Source organism: Mercenaria mercenaria, chromosome 13, assembly GCF_021730395.1.
Source record: "Mercenaria mercenaria strain notata chromosome 13, MADL_Memer_1, whole genome shotgun sequence".
Taxonomy (NCBI): Eukaryota; Metazoa; Mollusca; class Bivalvia; order Venerida; family Veneridae; genus Mercenaria; species Mercenaria mercenaria.
In genome coordinates this window covers 5703922-5725976 of record NC_069373.1, presented here as the reverse complement: position 1 = coordinate 5725976, position 22055 = coordinate 5703922, and the positions used below count along the sequence as shown (strand labels likewise).

At 34.9% G+C, this 22055-nt stretch overlaps 1 protein-coding gene across 1 annotated transcript in view; it reads right to left on the bottom strand.

The window, feature by feature from the left end:
- The window catches only part of LOC123530100 (sacsin-like), a 22452-nt gene extending 397 nt beyond the window's left edge, over positions 1-22055 (bottom strand). The window contains exons 1-6 of the mRNA XM_045310802.2: positions 21821-22055; positions 14020-14135; positions 12924-13037; positions 12428-12575; positions 8939-10549; positions 103-8564 (exon numbers count right to left, since the gene is read on the bottom strand). Of these exons, the coding sequence (XP_045166737.2) occupies positions 103-8564; positions 8939-10549; positions 12428-12575; positions 12924-13037; positions 14020-14135; positions 21821-21863 (10494 nt within the window). The 5' untranslated portion in view covers positions 21864-22055. The remainder of the gene's footprint in view (positions 1-102; positions 8565-8938; positions 10550-12427; positions 12576-12923; positions 13038-14019; positions 14136-21820) is intronic.

The following is a 22055-nucleotide window of genomic DNA, read 5'->3' as shown; positions in this document are numbered from 1 at the left end:
AAACTCTAAGAGAACAGGAGTTCTTAATTTTGCAGGAACAAGCTCCGACGTTTTACAAAAGACCTCAAACATTTCTCGATCGGGATCAAAGAGTTCACATACTTTTACAGCTCTAGGATATCCTTCCTCTGTATCAATTAAATGGGTATTCATCAGCATCGTTATTAAAGGAACCATTTCATCTGATTCAGATTTGATGATATCCGCTAAAAACTCGAGATGTTTATAGAAAGAGGCACGCCTCATCCTGTCTTTGTTTGGTATAATGACGTTAGCATATGATTCTTTAATTCCATATCTGAGGATGTTCAACTTCTGAAATAAGATTTGTGTTCCGATATTTTGAAGCATTAGAATGTTTGCATCTGTGGCCACCTCTTCAAGTCCATCAGCTGGCATATCAAGCGGAGCAACATACACTTTGGTATACCTTTTGATGCTACTACACCGATTAAAGTGAGTCACAAATATAGGTAATTCACTTAACATTTCTCTTCGGATTTCCATTGTCGTTTCTGGTAAATATCCATTAAAATATTGACAGATGTGGATAGCCTGTACTGGTGCGATATTAGAGTCCGAAAGTCTCTTCAAATTTAGATGTAAGCAGTGGACAATGTCTTCTGCATTACTAAAATTTGGTATTTCATTTAAAAGACATGTGTAAACAGGATGAACACTATCTGGTATTTTTCCTTGTAAGGCGTCCATATCAATCTCCAGCAACTTAAGGCCTTTAAGAGCCTTGTATAAACATTCATTGTTAGCGAAACTTTCCATATCGATTAACAATTTCCTGGCTACTGGTTTAACAAGATACTTCTTTGTTTCAGCCTTTTCAATTGCAGGTATTAGAGGTAACATCTGCACCATCTGTAAATAGCCCGTCATAACTTCTTTTTCAGGAAAACCAGTCAAGGGAAGAAAATGTCTAAAAAAATTCCAAAATGTTTTTATCCAAAATGCTGATGGTTCTTTTTGGTCCCACGGTGTTACTGCGGCATAGTCTGGTCTTAGCTGGCTTGTTTCACTTACTAAGTTAACAAACTGTTGAAGCGTGAACTGTTTTAATCTGTTTTCAGTTTTTGATTCATAACCGTCAACTTGATGTTTGATCAAACGTGACATTATCACATGCAAAAACATTGATTGATTGTGTGGAAATAAAGTTGAACCAAGCCCACTTTCATCCACAAACATAAAACCTTGCTCCAATTCTTGTAGTGTGTGGACAATGCTGTCTTGTGTCATCATAAGTGGAAGTTGTCTACAGTTTGAAATAAAATAATTAACATCTTCGAGGCAGTAATTTGCAATTGAGTAAAGTGTATCCTCCGACTTAAAAACAGTCTCTGAGACATGTTTGTTCGTTTCTATTTTACATTTGTCTAACGACGATGACATGATTGAACAAAGGAAATCAACTACATGTTTCACTTCTAGTGGGTTGATGCTAACTTTAGAATACGCCATCGACTCCATCATAGTTTTTGGAACAGTTGTAATTCGAATTCCTATAGCTCGTAACATGTTATTAAAATCGGAACCCCATTTGCTTTTTTCATCAGTTGTACTTTCTGGATTGACATAGGCTGGAAACGTAAAACCGTCTGGCTTTAGAGGTGTCCATGACAATATAGTTGTTCTATAATGCCTAGTACTGAATAGATATTTTTGTTTCGTAGTTTCCAAGACTGGAAGGAATGGAATATATTCTGAAACTAGACTCTGGTAAACGCATTTCAATAGGTGTTTCCAGTAATAATCATATGTGCTCTCTATCACTGGGAATAAAGTCTGGAAGTTTTCAAGAATCTTTGTAACAGTGGATAACAGTAATTCACCACTCATTACTTCTTGGAACATTTGTTTCTTTGTGTACTCTAACAGAAATACATAGGCAGGAGCGATAACCTGTTCAATAAGAGTTAAATTCCATAATGTTCTGTAGCACTTGCTTTCATGTTCCGATTTCCAAAGCCCTCTTCTTGTTTCGTGATCAAGTGAAAAGTACCCATGAACATTGACAGGTAGTCCTGTATCAACAGGAAGTGGTAGAAAACAAAACGCTTTGTTTTTAGTGTTATCTGCATTGATGTGTCCGTATGACTTGCTTGTATTTTCTATACATAAAGCAACACCACCATGAGGTAAAAGGCCGATTTTACCTTTTAGATATTCTTTATGTACTAGATATGGTATTTTACCAACTTGTTTAAATCCAATTGCTTGAACAACAATATATTTCGTGTGTTTCTCTTCTTTCTTTTGCACCGTCGTATGTTTCCCGACATTTCCTTGTAACATCCTATGTTTCTCTTCTTTCTTTTGTACCATCATATATGTCTTTTCTTTGTTGTGTACCGTCGTATGTTTTTCTTCTTTCCTTTGTATCGTTTCTTTTACCTGCAGTTCATACACAGCATGAACTTGCTTTAACTGAAAAACCTTCTCTCGTGTGGTTTTTAAATCTCTGCATAATTCCGTCTGATGTGCAACAAATTTCTTTTGTTCAATCGCGTCAGTTTCTGTCATTTGAACATCTATAACATAATCTTCAACATATCCATACTGTTCATAAGACGACACCCTGATGGTTTTCAGATTCTTCAAAAATAATAATACGTCTTTCAGGTCCTTGCAGAGCGAATCTAACATTTCCGAAACTGTTTTCATATCAATAGATTTCTGCTTAATATCTGAAGATTTTGCCATATCACTTGTACGTAATGGCAGCCGAAATACCGTTCCGACAGTTTTATTTTTCTTCATGAAAAAGTCTTCATGGTAGCCTTTCATCACATCGGATTGATACTGTCGAACTTTGTCAACCCGCTTGTAGCGTTTTCCTGGTTTCTTTCTGATTACGTTTGGAACAAATTTTGCTAAAGGGTCAAAGAAGCAAAGCGTGTCTCCATTTTCAATTTCCGGTCCTTTTGTATAAAGTGATGGTGCATCTGTCATGTTATAAACCGCATTAAATCCTACACCATACCTTCCTGCCTTTAATGGGTCATCAGACTTGCTACCTACTCCTAATCTTTTTATGCCACTCAAGTCTTCTTTTGTGAATGCGCTGTTATTGAACACGCACAATGCAGGACCTTGTAATGGTGCAAAAGTTTTGTCCAGTATATTCGTAACAGGATGAGTAACATAGTCTTTCAGAAAGTGAATTTCTGTCGCTTGTGCATCGTCTGCGTTTTGTATAAGTTCTTTAAATATTCCATTATCGCAGGGATAATTTTCAACAAGTCTGCTGAGCCTTACAACTAACGGCTCTTCTTGACAGAAATCTTCTATATCTTCGGAATCCTCTTCTAAATAATGAAGTTTCTTTGGCTTTACTCCAAATGCTTCCGCTAATGCCTTTGGTATAAGATCATGAGAATAAATCATAGACGTACTTTTCACCATAGGAAGAAAATCATTGAAACACATTTGTTTCATGTCTCTTAAAATGCCTTCGTCATCCGGGCCGTAAATCGTTTGAGGTTTATCATCAAATGTGTAGTTAATATCTCCTTTCTTTTTAACTTGCATGCTCTCATTTAAGCAATGTAGAATGTTTATAACAGTGCGAATTTCGGTTCCTGTAAGGCGAGTGTTACCCTTACCTGTGTGGATGTTTCGTAAGGTCATTGCAACATAGTTAGGTTCAAAGTATTCGGTTATTCCTAAACATTTGCATAATGGTTTAAATCCATTTAATGGAGACGCACTTAATTTGAACAGGTAAGGTGTGCAATCCATTTGGTTTCTGGTCGTAGCTACATTTTTTGGTGAAACGAAAGTGTTTGATATCCATACAACTTTTCGGCTGCCAAACATTGTCCTAATTTTGTTTGATACAGTTTCATTTTTGCATAGTAAATTCAAATGTTTGTATATGTCGACCACAATGTTCTTCACTTCTTGACTACCAGTGTTGTCTGTGCGATCATTCCAGTCTGCCAAAATTAGCTGAAGTTGTTGAGAAACAATTTCAAAATCAACATCTTTTCTGGGTAAACCTTTCATTCCAATTTTCTTCAGCATTGCCTTCAACTCTTTTGCGTCGTATTTTCGCATTCCACTTGTACAATAGCATACATCCTCTGCAAAAACGAACTGCAAAGTCCCAACAAGGTTTCGGCAGTCATTATGATACATATCTGATGCGCGAATAAATTGACTGTGTTGAGAATGTTGTTTACGGTATTTATGTATTAAACACATTTTATGTTTTCCTGAACGGTCTGTGACATCTGCATACCATTTAAATGGCCAACATTCTGACTTCGACTTTATAGGGATAAACTCTATCTGTTGAAGTTCCTGAATTATATCGCCATGTTGTTCCCTTTTGTCATTCATGTATAACAATATATGGCCTGACCTTTCAAAAGCACAATAGTCGCACTGTTTTTGCTTTTCTTTTATGGACTTGGCTCTATCTAAAAGTACATCGTCTGTCAACACATCATTCATCAAACCCAGTTCATGTAAATGTGCCCTAATTATTTCTTCTTCAAATATTTTCTCTGGAAACATATTATCTGCCTCTTCGAACATCACAGCAAGTTGACTTCGCGAGTCAATCATAGCAGTCGGACTCTTGAGAATGCTATGTGGGCGCGAAGGTATACAAGGGTTCTTCATAACCCATTCATTTATGGATCCTTCACGAAGCTGAATGGCGTGACAAAGAAGTTTGTTTCTTTTTTCTGTCATTGCAAGGTCTTTCCCAAACTGTTCAAGATTTGGTAGGAAATAATTGAGAAAAAAGGCATTTTCAGAGACTGATTTTGATTGCATCAGCTTCTCGCCTGCTTTAAGAAGCATTTGATAAACATCCTCTGGAACATCGACCACGTTAATAGTCAGCAGAGATAAAAACTCAAATATAATCTTACCCACGTCAGATGAACGTAATCTGCTATCAATAAAGACACATTCAGAAATGTCAAACCACTGACCATTTTTTTCAAATACTTTAAATGCGTTACTCAAAACTACTTTTTCATAAAATGATTGCGTGAAACATCGTAAAAGCGCTGCCGTTTCGTCTCTAGGCCAAAGTTGATAACAATTATAGTTGACAACTTTTCCGGCATGATTAACGTTTTCAAGCAAACAAAGGAGTGACTGTGTAACTGGATCCTTTAAAAGGTTTTCATTCCAGTTTTTCATCTGCACGTTAATATCGTCCTCATTACTTGTTCTTACTTGTCTTCTGTCACTAGTAATAGAAAACTGACCATTGATATGGAAAGGAAATCTGTGTTCTATCGGCAAAGGCAAGAAAAAGAATAAATGCCCAGATTTATAGAAATTTCTCTCCACATCTTTAAGGGACAAAAATTCTAATTCTCTATTTCCTTTTCTAAATTTGATAGGTACAGCAACTGCACCAATAGGGAGAGCACCCTTTTCCTTGTACGAGAGCGTAAAAAAATTGTCATTTGTACCTGTTGACCAGCTTACTAACCATGTACCAGTTATCAAGTTTTTTCGTCTATATTGTTTGAAATGTCCATCATAATGCCTTTCTCCAGTTATTTCGATCTTCTCTAATGACATCAAAGGATTACCTCTTAGAGAGTTTTCTTCCTTCCTCTTTGCAACCTCAGATACTATAGATTCTGTGGAATGAAAGTTTCGGGTAAGGCTTATTGTTTTCTTAGATAATTTGAAAAGCAGTCTACTCTTCGCGGGATCATTTTCCGACTTTGGAGTATGAAATATTTTGATTTCGTGGATGTGCTGATTAAATATTAGCATATTAGCAGACAAACTCATTATTTTCGCGAACAATTCCTTCACCTGAGAGGATGTGTAAACCGTATCACTTATATCACTTGCTCGGTTCCGGAGAGGCAATCGAAACAACGTTCCGTCAAAGTATGGCGTGCAATTCGTTAATTTGCAGCCAAATACACTTTCGAAAGGTTTAAACTGATTTCTGAACAGATCAATCAAATTGCCGTTCAAATTAATCTTCAAACCTGGCCTTTTCCCTTCCAATGCTTTCCCTAAAAATGTGGTATGGGGATCAAATATTACAAAGTGAGACCCAGTAACAAAACTAGGGACATCCGTCACATTATAAACAGCACAAAACCCTAGTCCAAATTTTCCAATTTTTGTAGCATCTTCTTTTTTCGTTTCCCCATACAACTTTCTTATGTTATTTAAATCATCAGAATTGAATTTCGCCTCATTGTATATCCATATTGCTGGGCCTTGTAATTCTGCCAATTTTTCACTGAGCAAGTTAGATCTTGCGTCGTTGTTTTCTCTCTCGTCATACATTATCCATAACTTGTTTGCTCTTGCATCGTCCGCGTTTTGGAATAATTCTTTCACTATCGAGAAACCATCGACGTAGCCATCTTTCAGTAGAGTTCGTAACCGTCTCGTCAGAGGTTCTTCTTGTCCCCATTCCTCAAAGGCTTCTGCGTCTGACAACATTTGTCTCGTTAATGGGGGAACGCCCAGTGCTTCTGCTGTTGATATCGGAACATCCGGATGAACATAATATATACCACTGACTTTCTTTAATTCAACGTGTCTTAGCCATTCTGCATCACAAAATGTGCATTCATTTGTTGGCTTCAGCTCAATGCTCTTCTCTTCTGAACAAACAATTGGAAAATAAAGTTCTTTATTGCTGATAAGGAACTCTTCTAAATGCTCCTGCTTTATTTTTTTCAGTATATTAACCACAATACGTAGCATTTGCTTTTCAGAAGATACCTCGTACTTTGTACCTCTGTCTATACCATGTTTTATCTGGTACAGAGTGCTTACAAGCATTTCAAAGGAGAAGCATTTTCTACAACCAATATGAATGAAAAACTCTGACAAGTGTTGGACTTCATCAGGTAGAAGATGTGCAAATGGCTGCATGTCTGTGTCACTTTCATTTCTCTCAACGTATGTTTGATTTGGTGCTCGGAATCCGTTTCCAACCCAAACAAATGTGTTGTCTAATGAAGAAAATAGTCTCTCAAGTATCAACTTTATATCATGTCGGTCTTGCTGTGCAAACCATTCATATATATTTGTAATGATTGGAAGAAGGGCAGGTTTCAACTTAATTTCGTATATTTTAACAATATTCAAAAGTTGATTGGCAACATCTTCTACATTTGGGGACTCTGACCAACAAAACACTTTTGATAAATTCGGCCATAAATCACAGTCAATCGTATATGACACGGAACTGATCAATGCGGAAAATTCCATAGATTTAATTTCCATAGGCAAACATATCTGTACTGGGTTTTTCCTAAGTTTGCTCGGTATCTGAACGTTAGATTTGCGATTGCATTCATTCAGGTCCTCTAGAAATATGCAGCATTTCTTGCTTAGTCTTTCTAAGTTTATTAAATCAGGCATATCATTCATGATGACAAGCAATGATTGACATTGCTCTTTGATCAATGCAGTTTTCCCCATTGCCATTTCGTGCACAACATCACATTGCCGTTCTATATCTTCTATTCCCAGGTCTTTCCTCGATTTCAATCCAAGTCTTCTCAACCCGCTTATATACTGGAAATTATTATCATCAACTAAAGCGATGCTATGCTGGTTCTTAAAAACGTTTGCTAAAATCTTGTCTGTCGGGTCAAACAAGCACTGTGGCATGTGTACCTTTCCATCTTCTGTCACTAGAAATTCTGTTTTAATAATACAATTTCGAATTAACTCATCTTCTAAATATTTTTCTTCTTTTATTATCCATCTAATGAGTTTTTCTCGGTCCGTGTAAGGGTAAACGTTGATTTTATTCAGAGAAGTGCTCACAAGGTCATATTCAGATATGAAGTTTGCCTCAATACGTTCTGCAAATGCGATTTCTGTAACTGAGTAAAGCACTATTGTTTTATCTGGAAATCTAACAGGAAAACGTCTTCCGTTATATATTCCATTTTGCTGTTCCAGACAAACAAGCTCATTTTCCTCCGCCGACAAATATGCTGTAAAAAGTTTCAATGAATACACTTTTCTTTTACATTCCTCGCCTACTTTAAAATGTATACCCTCTGACAGGTATTTAAGTAAGGCTGAGCTAATTTCAGGCGAGGTCTTTTGATTGAAATACTGTATTGATTCATCATCTATTTTAGACAAGAGAGCAACAAGGCCGTCACTTGTTTCTGTATGTATGTACTGAGTAATAAGGCCAGAGTCTATCCATCTTGGGATAGAGTCAAAATGAGCAATTGACAGGAGTTGAAAGGAGATAAACACATGATCTTTGTCATCTCTGTTCATAAGTGAGGAAACTTGTAACGTTGGCACTTTCAGAGAATGCACCGACAACTGAGATGTCCCTTTCAATTCATGGTATACTGGAAATATTGGTAGACAAATAAACATACCGATTGACTTGCGAAACCGGCTTTGTATTAATGTCCATACTGTCTTCAGCCATTCCTCAAACTTGTAAATTGTAAATGCGTCAGTCCGAATGTAATTCCTATATTGATCTTTAACATTAAAGTCGCTCCTCAAAATGTCTTCTATCAAGCTAACGGTTGCAGCATCAGAGAGTGTGTGAATACATGTTACATCTGCAATTAGAAAACAACAGTGTATATTGCAACTGAAATATGAAGATGGTAAAGAATTAATAAGATGAATTTATGACTTTAAACTGATTGTGTTTTAATTCTAAGCAAAAGCATTACATTACCCATATCCTCAGTTTATTGGTAGTTTCATTTTTATCAATTTTATCTGATATTCTTATTACTGTTTCGCCAAAGCAATTTTTAAACTTAGTTTTCTATCTACTGTCAATAGCGTACGGTATTTATTTGTTTTGAAATAATAATGATAATATAAATAATAATATCAGTATCCAATAGTGCATACTGAGTAAGACATACACATGAATATGGCTCGTTTCTGTTGGAAAAATAAAAAGAACAAAAGTTTAAATTACCTTTACAGTTTTCTGACAGGCTACACAGCTGTTCTCTTGTCATTGTTCTAATGTGTGGTGAAATAAATTTCTTGCTGTGACCAGGAAAAAGATCTATAATATCTTTGCCTTCTAAAAAGACTGTACTGGAAAAATCTGTGAAGGTCCCATCCGCTAAAGGTAGAAGTTCCAACTTGTCGAGACAGTCAGTCGTCGAATCTTGCAGAACAAACTGAAGAATGTCTTCCTTCTCAGACGGTGACAGCACCTTGTAAACATGATTGTTTAACAGGTGTGTTTTCAGAAACAATGGAGTGAGATATTTCATATCAGAAAAGGTCCTTTCAAATGCCTTCAGCACAAGATCTGAGACGACGACTACATTTACTTCGTCCCTTAGTAGAAGATTTATAATTGTATTCAAACAATCCACATCTAAACCTGTGTCGATTCGACGATCTACAAAGACTGCTTCAAATGGCCGAATCCACCTTCCACCGCTGTTATTAGTAAAAGCTAGCTCAATATCTGTGGATTTTGCCAAACTCATCTCAGCCATGTTTTTCCAAGGATGTTTAACGCAGGGAAAATCCGGAAATGTGTGATAAACAGCACTCACCATATGTACTGGATTGTTTTCGTATTTACATAAAGTGATCATTTCCTCGAAAAGTCTGCAGTAACCATCCGGCATTATTTCATTGGTTAGAGCAATATTCCATTGTACTTTTCTCTCACCGTGAGCAGTATCTTCATGATCAGGCCATCTGATATGTCTTCTGTCTTGACTTAGAGCAAAAAACCCGTTTACATGTACCGGCAACCCTGTCATGTGTTCGTATTCTTGCGGAAGAGGCTGATAACAAAACACATGACCATCAGCATTGGTATAATCATTCTGCTCGTTGATTGAGGCAGCAAACCCAACTAAATGGGAGATTTTACAATTGTCAATATTCATAAGGTCTGTTGTTCCCTTCGATATTTCACCACCTTTTAAATAATTGACAACAAGCCAACGGGACTTGGCAACCTTTTCACCAGATGTTTTACATTTTGTATATATGGTGATTTCAACGTCGTGTACCCAGTCTTTTGATGTTTTTAGTATTTCACCGGCCGTTTCTTCAAGTTCTTTCAAGACAGCTTTCCTTATATGTACTAAGTTTTTATCTTTATTATCAATTTGCGTTTTAAAACACGGTGTGTCCTTCCCATAATTCATGTTCAGAAGTTCAGTGTTGAACACGTTCATTCTATCATCCATTTGCGGAAGGTTAACAAATAATTCTATATCACATAACGTCTGAAGAAAAATAAGACTTCTGTGTGCTTCATTCAGAAAAGACTGTAGAAGATCATACACTTGTGAGTCTGTGTATATACTATCAGACAGTCCTGATGGCGTTTGGCGAAGAGGAAACCAGAAAATAGTTCCTTCACTGAACCCCGAGTCAAAGCTCTCATCGGAAAAGCCAAATATTCCATCTAAGGCATTAAGATAATCCCTTGTCTCGTGATGCTTTCCTTTCCTTATCTTCCTCAGTTTTACTGTTGTGCATATCTTGTTCTCATTCTTCTCTTGTGGATTTAGGAATAAAAGTCTATCTCCGCTGATTATGCACGGATAATCTGTTAGATCAAATTGTAGCGTTACCATAAAGCCTGATAAATTATGGATATTTGTAATGTAATGGGCGATATCGGTCAGTTAATTCCCCTGATTAAACAGGTGCGCGTATTGGTGGCGCTACATGCGAATATGCCCTAGAAAAGTTTGTTTACATTATTTACGTCATTATTCAGTCGCTGTCACTTCAAACTATATTAGTAGATTTGGAAAGTATCCGATAATGTCATCAAAATTCAGCTGTTTATCCCTTGAGCAATTGAGAAAAGAGCTTTATTTATATATATTGATATTCTATGCCTTGAAAAATATGAGACTAGCTGTAAGGACTGTTCTAAAGTGCATTTTCTATGTGTCAGTTTATGGACTGTATGATTGTTATGTTGTTTTTAATTCAGACAATGAATGCTTTTATTTAGCTTTTCAGTATTTTTCAATATTGAAATGCCCTCCTTGGAAAATCCTTTTATCATAGTGCAAGTATTCAGACTAATTCTTTAAATAAGGATCTGTATAGACAGCATATATTCCTAAAGTTACATCTTAATCGGAAAGATCTGCATACACAGCTTAATGCAATAGGATCTTGAATAATATAGAAATTATAATTATAATTACTGTAAAATGTTAGAATATATGTCCTTGTGATAATTTTCAATTTTCCATCAGCCCAATTAATTATAATAGCTGTTTTCTCATGTATTTCATGAAAATATCATCCATGAGGCATAAATGATCTCTAATGACAGGTTGGCAAACAACGTGTTTATTTAATTTTATGGTGCTGCCGCTTTAATTTTCAGTGAATTCAAATTCACAGCAACTTGCCCACATAAAGTGAAAATATAAATCTTTACATTTAATAAAAACACCAGTATGATTTTTAATACACAGACCACAAATTTGTAAAGCTTTAAAAAATAAAAACAAATGTAAGACCGATTAGACATTATTTCAAATTGTTAAACGTATTAAGAAATCTTATTATACACATTATATTAACATCAGACTGACCGACATTTAACACCTAAGTGGGAGCAGGAATTGTCAAGTCTGCTTCAAGGACATATTCTTGAACACCCTAGAGTTAACAGGACACATGGCATGCACATATTTATGATAACAATCAGTATGCAGCCAGTGGATAGGAACTTTTATGCAAACTTAATGTATCCAGAGTAACCATTGTCTATTTGAAACAAAGTTTCCGTTCAGGGGTAAAATTAAGCAATATTTTCAACTAGCTACATTAGCTAGCCCCTCTTTGCTTATAAATTAAATGGAAATGTGACTCGCTTAAATTAATGCTACAACACTAATTTCAGGTATATATTATTTGCTAGCATTTTGAAATGATGAAAATTTAACAAGGCTTTAAATTTTATGTTAAAAAACAGAAGAAACAGCTATCCGAAAAGATGATATTGATAATTAAGATGATTAGATTTTTTTTTTTTTTTTAAATACTTTAATTACTTTTTCATTCAGCTGTCAAACGCATGAAATATTAAGAAAAGAGTTTTAACACTATGATAAAAGCCGAGAGTACACCGCATGATAGGACCTATTCGCCAGTAGCGACACCTGTCAAATCATTTGGGAAGATAACTCAGCGAATGCTGCTATTTCATTCAGGAGCAGATTTTTATACTTACTGTACACCTGTCCTATCTGAAACCCTAACATTAAACCATCACCAAAATGCTGAATGGCGAGTTCCTTGGCATATTAGAAGTAGCGCCAATAATGTACTGTATACATATAAAAATGATATGGAAAAGGCTGATAAATCTAAAAAAAAATAATAAAATGAAAAATAACATAACTAGTACTTTAAAATAAGTCATTTCATCAAAACTTGATAGGTTCAACTCACTCACCAGTTAAATGGAAAATTGATTTGAATCCAAGCCCAAACTGGCCAATCTTTAGAGGTGCGTCTTTTTTGATACTTTTATTAATTGACTTTATTCCTTTCCAATCTTTTTCCGAGAATTTAGCGTCATTGAAGAATGCCAAAGCTGGGCCCTAAAATGACAATGAAAGAAACATTGTCTAAATCTTCAAAAGGAAAATGGCTTTGATTCCAGTCCCAAATTTAAGAAGGGCGTCCTATTTCAAAACAATTAATTAATTGGCTAAATTCTTTACAATCTTTTTCCGAGAACTTAGCATTTTAAAACTGCTTAAGCGGGACCTTAAATTGAAATGGTATCAAAATATGCTGATAAAACATTTGAAGGGTATGACAAAAAAAAGAAGACCGTTGAAGCTCATTTTCTCTTCTCACGCGCATCATACTATTGTTCAATGGATTCATTTGACCCCGAAATCATATCTTTTATGCTAATCAAGATTAATGCCTTAAAAGCTTACCCTGAGAAATTTCCGATATGGGTTTTCACCAGTTTCTTCCTTGTTAATGTTTCTCCCGTCATAGAGTATTTTCAGTTTGGTTGCTGTGGCATCGTCAGCATTTTGTACCAACTCCTGAAACATTTCGCTCGCATTTCATTGTTAGTAGATATATGATAAAAAAAATTACGAATTTCTGAGAACATATATTCATATCAAATTATATTGCACTTGGAAAGGCAAAGAAACCAGTTAAATTAGTAAAGAAGTCATTCTTATTTGAAAAAAAAAGATAATTTAAAAAATCACAAAAGCAAATTCGCAAATGATACTGACAATAAATGTATGCAGAAGAGAAAGCAAAGGCAACGAGTCGTATTCTTGTACATCCGGTACTAACTGGAACAAGTCGAATAAATAATTATTGAAAAATAAATATGCCACTGCTTTACCAATATTAAATATTTGAAAAATCATTTCAATTTTGGTATTCTATATTGAATTTCTTATAATCTTTTGAAATGGACACTTAGTCAAACCCTAATACCATAATGTTTATGACTTTTCGCTTCGAAATCATTATAATTAAGATTTGGAATTTGGAATCGGCGTCTAATAGCTGCAACTAATTGGTCCCTTTTATCCAGGACAACTAATAAATTGCACAATGAAAAGTATATATTAAGGACATGACAGTATATCAAACACAGTCCCTTCTACTTTTTATTAAATATCAGAACTTTACATTGTATAGTAATATTGTTTTCATTCTGACAGATCATCTCATTTTATGTATTTAAATACATTTTTTGGTTGGATGAATACTAAGTGTATCTATATTCAAATTTTTTTTCATCATAATTAGGATTTGTCGCCGTGAATGAGGGCACTATAATTTTAGTTTATTTTTATCCAATATATTTCTATATTTATATATTCGATGATGTATTTTAAGTATTTTATCAAATATATTCGCTTTTCTTCTTTTTATGTTTGAATCGATGAAAACAGTTGTCAACTAGAAATTGTTCCTCACACGATTAAACGTATATCTCCCACAAATTAAGTGTGATGACTCCAGAGAAAATCTAGGTATATAATAAACATTTATATTTACCTTAATAATCTGTACATCATTCCTGTACTGATCGAGAATCCTTCTGAACTTTTCCAGCAGCGTGGGCTCATCTACACCAGAGTAATCCTCGGTGTCAGATCCAGAGTTTACAGCACCTAGATAGAGTAGAATTATTATAACACTACCTGCTCGAGTGGATCAAACTAAATCACACGAGAGCCGAATTCATCATTGCTAACAAACTTACGTTTAATATATAACTCTTACACTGATATACTTTTTCTATATCTAGTGTTAACTAAACCAAAACTGACTATTATTTTGAGCAAATAAGACTTAAGACTAGTTTAAAATGGTTACTTTTACGTATAGAGCGTCGAGACATCATTACATCTTTCTGATGCCATATTTGACATTAGACTAAAGCAATACTTTACTTTTCTGTATGCAGTGCCGTATCTACGTTAAGGCACATCGAGCATTGCTTAGCAAATTGCGTTTTGAAACATTTCATATACATGTATCTGTAAATTATCTGAATTTGCCCACAATGAAACAGAAAGATGTGATACAAAGACCGGACTAGATTCTTTTCCACTTTAATCTTCGTTTTCATGACAGTTCACTCCTATGTCTAGTTGTAGTTCTACTTTACTTTGTAATTTATATTTTCCTTTGCCTATTTCAGGATGTCTTCGTAATAAAAACTCAATGTTAATAAGTCCAAATAATCATACAAATGGAATGGATACTTGGTGAAAAAATCACAATCTTCTAGAACCCCTACTAAAACTATATCAAGACTAGTACGGTAAATTTGTTCAGATTCGTTTGTCTGAAATGGCTTTAAAATGCATGTTGTGTTTTATATAATTTCAAAATTTCTCGTGGAGGACCCCTCGCCCTCCGCCCTACTCCCACTGCAAAAAAAACAACACTACTTGTACACAAATTATTCAGGCCGGTATTGTTATATGAACCCATCCCCTCCCCCTCTATTTGTACTGTAGTTAGCCAGGCGAGTAGTGAGAACATTTCAACCTGATTTGCTCTGATTTTTCTGCCTGAAATGGCTTGAAATTACCATTTTGCCGTGTAGAGTTTTAAAATGTCTAAAGGAGAACCTCTGAATCCCTGTCTTAATGTATGTCACAGTTCCATATGTTTTATATAGAGTCAAATCAATGTTTGCTTCCAAAATCTCAATTTGTACCTAAGCTAAGTAACCGAAAAAGCCTTCCTCGTATTTTTTCAGGTCTAGTTACGGTACTTGTATGTGACAGGATTTGTATTCGTTTGTGAAATACAAGCCATTTTTCAGACAGAACATCTGTGGGTATAAATGTAAAATAATATTGTTAAAATTTGTTCATCGAATAATAATATGTGAACGCCGTAAACGGCTATATAGGCCGTTATACAAGTAAATTAAATCTAAGAATGGCAATCAGATCAGAATAGCCCTGTTCGTAGACCTCTGCAACAGAAATCCTATAGCTGTGTTTGTACGTATACTGACGAGATAAGAAAACACAACAAAGATATGCCTGAATATATTTTTATTCTACAAAAAGCATCACCTTGAAATGTTCAACACATACACATCTCGATACTCTATACAAATTGTGTTCAAATTTAATCAGCACAACATACCATAAAATTAACACAATGGGTATAGAGTATCGAGATGTGTATGTGTTGAACATTTCAGGGTGATGCTTTAGTAAAAATATATTCAGGTATATATTTGTTGCGTTTTCATATCTCGTCAGTGTATAAGTGTACGTATAATATAATTGATAATAATGTACGTAAAAATCATTGAAAAAGAAAAACAGACAAAGGGAGAGTAAAATAATGGAATACAGTAGGGCTTATAGTCAGCGACCTTAACCATTAGGCCATGAAGCCAAGCTATCATAAAGATTCTATAAGAAGATCTTTTTGCCCCCCACTTTTTCGAAGAAAAAAAAGGTGACATAGAAATTTGCTGCGTCATTCCGTACGTCCTACCGTCCGTTGCATTTCGTATCCTGTCAATAACTCTGCTATCAATGAAGGGCTTTTGAAATAACTTGGCAAAAATGTTCCCCATAACGAGACGACATGCCATGCGCAAGATCCACATCTCTAGTTCCAAGGTCAAGGTCACACTTAGAGGTCAAAGGTTAACAGGGTCTGTTTCGTGCCTGGTCTGCAATTCTGCCATTCATCAAGGTATTCATAAATGTTCCCCATAATAAAACGACATGTCATGCGCATGATCCAGACCCCTTGCTCCAAGTTCAATGTCACACTTAGAGGTTAAAGGCTAACATGGTCTGTTTCTTGTCCGGCACATATTTCTGTCATTCATCAAGGGATCTTAAAATTACTCGGCTTAAATGTTCCCTATAATGAGTGAATGTGTCATGCGCAAGACTCAGACCCCTAGCTCCAAGGTCAATGTCACATATAGAAGTCAAAAGTTAACATGGTCTGTTTCTTGTCCGATCATCTGTCATTCATCAAGGGATTTTGAAATTACTTGGCACATATGTACCTCACAATGAGTTGATGTGACACGTGCAGTAACCAGACCCCTAGCTCCAAGGTTAAGGTCAGACTTGGAGGTCACAGGTTTCATGTTCAGTCCATAACTCTTCTTTTCATCAAGGGAATCAAAAATCATTCGGCACAAATGTTCCCCATAATTAGACAACGTACCATGTGCAAGATCCATGCCCCTGTCTCCAAGGTCAAGATCAGACTTAGGGATCAAATATAATAGGTAATTTGTTTTGGATCTTGTCAGTAACTTTACTTGGTGTAGATGGATCTTCAAGTTACTTGCCACTTTCAATCACCATAACAAATTGATTTGTTTCATGTAAGACTCAGACCTCTAACTCAAGTTCAAGGTCACCTTTCGACTTTTAGTTATTTCTTTTGTCTGGTCTATAACCTTTTATGCATGAAAGTTTTTTTGAATAACTTGGCATAAATATTTACCATTACAAGACATTTTGCCATGTGCAAATGTCAAGGTCACGAGCACCCAAGTTAACTTTTTATTGTACATGGAATTATTTCCCTTTTATGTGATAAAGTGCTGTACATGAGTTTTTATTTCAGTTTTCCCACTAATTCAAAAATGAAATTGTTTAAAATAAGATGATTGGTATTGGTAGATATAAAAAGCTATGAATAACTGTAGACTTCAGGAATGCAAACCTAGGCGCAAGTTATAACTTTATTGTATATATAGGTAAATACAGCATTATTATGGTTGCAAAACATTAGGTTAAGATAATTTAGTGCAGCTCTGCACTGACCAATACTAGAATTAACTTTTTATGGTGAGTAATTTAAAAATAAGTTTCTTTAATACCATATAAATGGCACGCGTCTCATTTGCTTTTTAATTACCTCCATTTGATATGATAAAATATTTCATTACATTTTATGCCCCCGAAGGTGGGCATATTAACATCGCACTGTCCGTGCGTGCGTGAGTAAGTGCGTGCGTCCGGTAAATTCTTGTCCGGGCTGTAACTCTGCCATCCATAAAGGGATTTTCAAATAACTTGGGATAAATGTTTTCATAATGAGACGACGTGTCATGCCTAAGACCCAGACCCCGAGCTCCAAGGTCAAGGTCACACTGAGAGGTCAATGGTTAACAGAGTCCGTTTCGTGCCCGGTCCATGATTCTGCTATCCATAAAGGGATTTTGAAACAACTTGGCAGAAATGTAAACCATAATGTGTGGGTGTGTCATGCGCAAGACCCAGACCCTTAGCCCCAAGGTCAATGCCATACTTAGAAGTCAAAGGTTAACAAAGCCTGTTTCGTGTCCGGTTCATACCTCTGCCATTCATCAAAGGATTTTAAAATTACGTGGCATAAATGATCCCCATCCCATAATGAGACGAAGTGTCACGCGCAAGATCAAGAGCTCTAGCTCTAAAGTCAATATCACACTTAGAGGTAAATAGTTTACATGGTCTGTTTCTTGTCCGTTCCATAACTCTGTCATCGATGAAGGGATTTTAAAATTACTTGGCATTAATGTTTCCTTTAATGATATGACGTTTAATGCGCAAGGCCCAGGCCCCTATCTCCAAGGTAAAGGACACGGTTAGAAGTCAAAGGTTAACATGTTCTGTTTCTTGCCTGGTCCATAACTGTGCCATTTATCAAGGGATTTGGAAATAATTTGACACAAATGTTAATCATATTGAGAAGGTGCATCGTGCTTATGACCCGGATCTCTCAGGTCAAAGTCAAGGTCTATAAATGATTCATACCTAAACTATTCTGGCATATTTTGCGCAGACACCTGTAGCATTTTTGGCCACGCTTTGGGTGCATTCGTCACTAATAGTGACAGACCTTTTTATCTATATTTTCTTACCACTTTAGAAATAAAATAAAATTTAATCTTTAAAATACAGATAAAAGCATTTGAAAGCATTAACCAATCATAGATTTTCAGACATTTTCAAACTACATGACATCTTCATGAATTATTTGACACATGTTCATATCATGATTTATGAATAATGTTAGTATGCTGCCCTATTAGTTAGAAGAAGATATTGTATTGGCATGCAATAAAAAATTTACCTAGGCGGAGGACATTGGTATCTCTGTTACAAATTCTTCTTAGTCTGTTCATGAGAGGTAATGAAATGTGCAGCAACTTTCCAGCTTCTAATGGCAGTGTATTATAAGTAAACGAATGTATTGTATAGACTCTTTGAGCCCTAAGAAACAAAATATGTAATCTCTGGATTTTATTGTCCTCTTCGGTTGTCTAAACACAACCATATGATAAATGATAAAAAAGGTCATACTGATTCGTAGAAGGAGACAAAAACATCTACTGACTTCAGTATGAAGATTTTGATTTCCCACTTACATACCAAACATCAACGTAGATCTAATACTGTTTATTTTATTTGCATGAGTGGCGAAAAAAGGTTAGGAAACTTAACGGAAGGACATTGCCACAAACTTCCTTAATGGTCACATAATTCAATTGCCAGCGAAGCTAAAAGAAACGACCTTGCTTAAATGCCAAACAATGATCGTTCAACAGCAGAAATATATTAGAAAAATGGGTATGCTTACAGCCAAGGTGCTAAGTTTTACAAACGTTATTCATAAACCGTTCGTGGAACAATCCTTTTGTATTTCAGTCAAACGTTAAAATATTTAAGACATAAATGATTCTTCTTTTATCAAAATGAATGCGCGGGTAGCTTCAGATTATACAGTTCACATGCCTTTTATAACATTTACAATAACTTTAAAAACTGTATTTGGTTATTGATTTAGTGTGCGACACCCAGATCGTTTCATATACATTTTCTGAAAACAATAATGGCCGGATTACGTAGTCGGTGGTATAGATTACAGAGTCAAACTGAATTTAATTGTATTTCAGGGATTTGTAGGTTATCTTCTTACAATATAGGAACAATCTAACTATAATGTCGTATCAATAAAATACTATAACATATTTTAAGTATGTTTCAACGCATAATTTAGAAACTCTGCTTTTTATTATGTCTTATTTGAATTTTCATTCATTTATGTAAAAAGTTGTCTTTAACGCATACAGAATAATTCTCAAAATTACAATCAGCAGACTTAGGCAATATTTTATTGGCATTTTTTTATTTTTATTTTTTTTTTTTTTTTTGGCTAAATATAGATTGATGAAGACTGTCTTGATATGTTAAAAGTTTGTATTTATAACACCCTCAAGTAGCTTCATTAAGTACATCTGTTTCATTGATATTCTAATGAGTTATAACCAGCAGATTGTTTAGTTCGGATATTCATTTACAATAAAATTCCTTACGCCGTCACTCTATATTTTACTTAAAGGGAATTCCTATAGTTTTTTATGCGCATCTTTCTGCGCAGCCGACACTTTATATAGAAAACTCAAGTGAAGTCAACATTTGTTGAAACATGTGACAGACAATCTTAAATATGAGGAATCTTGAATGAAATAACATTTTTGATAAGTTTTATCAGTAATCAAATGTTGATACTGGTTTATGTTGTATTGACAAGTACCCTGCCTGACAGGTATCTTGCCATTTTTGTGGTTGTGTTTTCACATCGCATTTTAGTACAAAGACAGTGTCGTTCATATAATGTAAGACGATTGACTTAGTACTGATAAGACAATATCACCTTTCAAATTATTTAGTATTCAATTATAGAAAGAATTAAGAATTTTTAAAACTTTTTTTAACTTCTAGCAGATATACATGTAATCAATTTGGTCAGGTTCGCGCCATTTTCCGGCCTAACAGGTGTTGTATTCAAGCGGTCTTAACATAAAATTTAGCCTGGTGACCCATGCATTTTTTTGCCATTTTTATGCTCACAATACAATTATTCATACACAAGAAAAACAGGAAAAAATTCTATGAAACAGTTTTTTTTAATTAAAAAAGATATTCTTTACTATGGGTATTTTTCATTGGGAAAAGTTCACAAAAGAGAATAGTAAAACAAGATTTTTTTCATTTGTACCCATTATTGTAAGGATATAGTAGATTTATTACAAATATGACTATGATATCAAATAAGTATATAATAAAATCTGTAAAAAGAATAAACTTTATTGTGCTGTCTTGATGTATATTTTAGTTGGTATTTATAAAAAAAACAGAAAATTTCGAAAAATTTGAAAAATCGCTAGCAGTTTCAGCAACAGTGGGTGTGTTCAAAACAATTTTTCACAAAAACAAGCCTAGTGACCCATTGTTTTTATTTGTTCATTGTTTTCAGCACAAATTTTTTCTATTATATATGTGAATTTAAAAAAAATCTATGAAAGGAAAAAAAACTATAGGAATTCTCTTTAAGAAATGATATATCTCATCGGTGATTTGTCGCTGAATAAATCACTGTTTGGAGTTCAGGTGAGAAGGAATTATATCACGAGGGCGCAGCCCGAGTGATATAAATCTACGCATCTGAACGACAAACAGTGATTTATTCAAGAGCAAATCACTAAATGAGATATATTATTTCGATTCTAACATGTTACCAAGGATTTTGAAGTACATCCTTGTCGGCATTCATTAAATATTTGCCCGATTTCAATCGGTTTCTTTTCCAGCGCGCCGCTACGCCGTTTGACGCTGTGACGTAATAATCGTGACGTCAGAACAGTGAATTGTTGTTTAATAATTCACTGTTTCCAGCCTTCTTCGTTTAATAGGAAAATGAATCGGATCGTGTTAGAATTATAAGTAAATGTTGGTGTCTGTCAGACTGGTTTGAGAGAGGTCGGTTTTATTCTTTATCAGTAATGAATGAATACATTCATGTCATGACAAGATCAATTATCTATCGGCGACTTCTAACCAAGGCTTGCTAATTAATAAGAGTTATCGGGACATTTCCAAACACACTTTCAGTATAGAAATAATTTACGTCTTAGACCTTTGCAGTATCAAGTTATTCTTTCTATTCGCTGAACGACTCGTGCAATTGTTTTTGCGTAAAATCAGTTTCTCATTGCTACTGTTTTTAAATTCTAAAAGATACACATTAGATACAATTCATAGTTAAATTCTGAACAAATTGTGAAAAAAATCTTAACCAAATGTGGTCTGCTATGTTTTCATGTTAGCGTTCTTTGCGTAGGCGGCTGAAGTTTTTGCAATAACAAAACGAAACTTCCGCATGAGTGGCCTATGCCGGATTGTGCTGACTAAAGATGCAGCTTTTTGAAAGCTCCTTTTTTCATACATTTTCAAGCCGAATGAATCCTTGGTAGAATTAGTTCGTGAAAAAGCAAGGAGACATGAATACATTTTGTACTTACTCATGTTAAATTGCAGTGTGTCTTGTTGGTACCTATCACACATGAATTCTGTATCCAAATTGATCCATGTATCTTTTAAAGAGGCACTATTTTTGTGACTACATATAGCTTGATCAGGTTGAAAAGTAAGCAACAATGTTTAACAAATATACTTTGTTATTTGATTACGTATATTTGTTTCCCTGTGTAACCTAGACAATGTCCTACTTGTGAATTTTTCGAAAATGATTTCTTC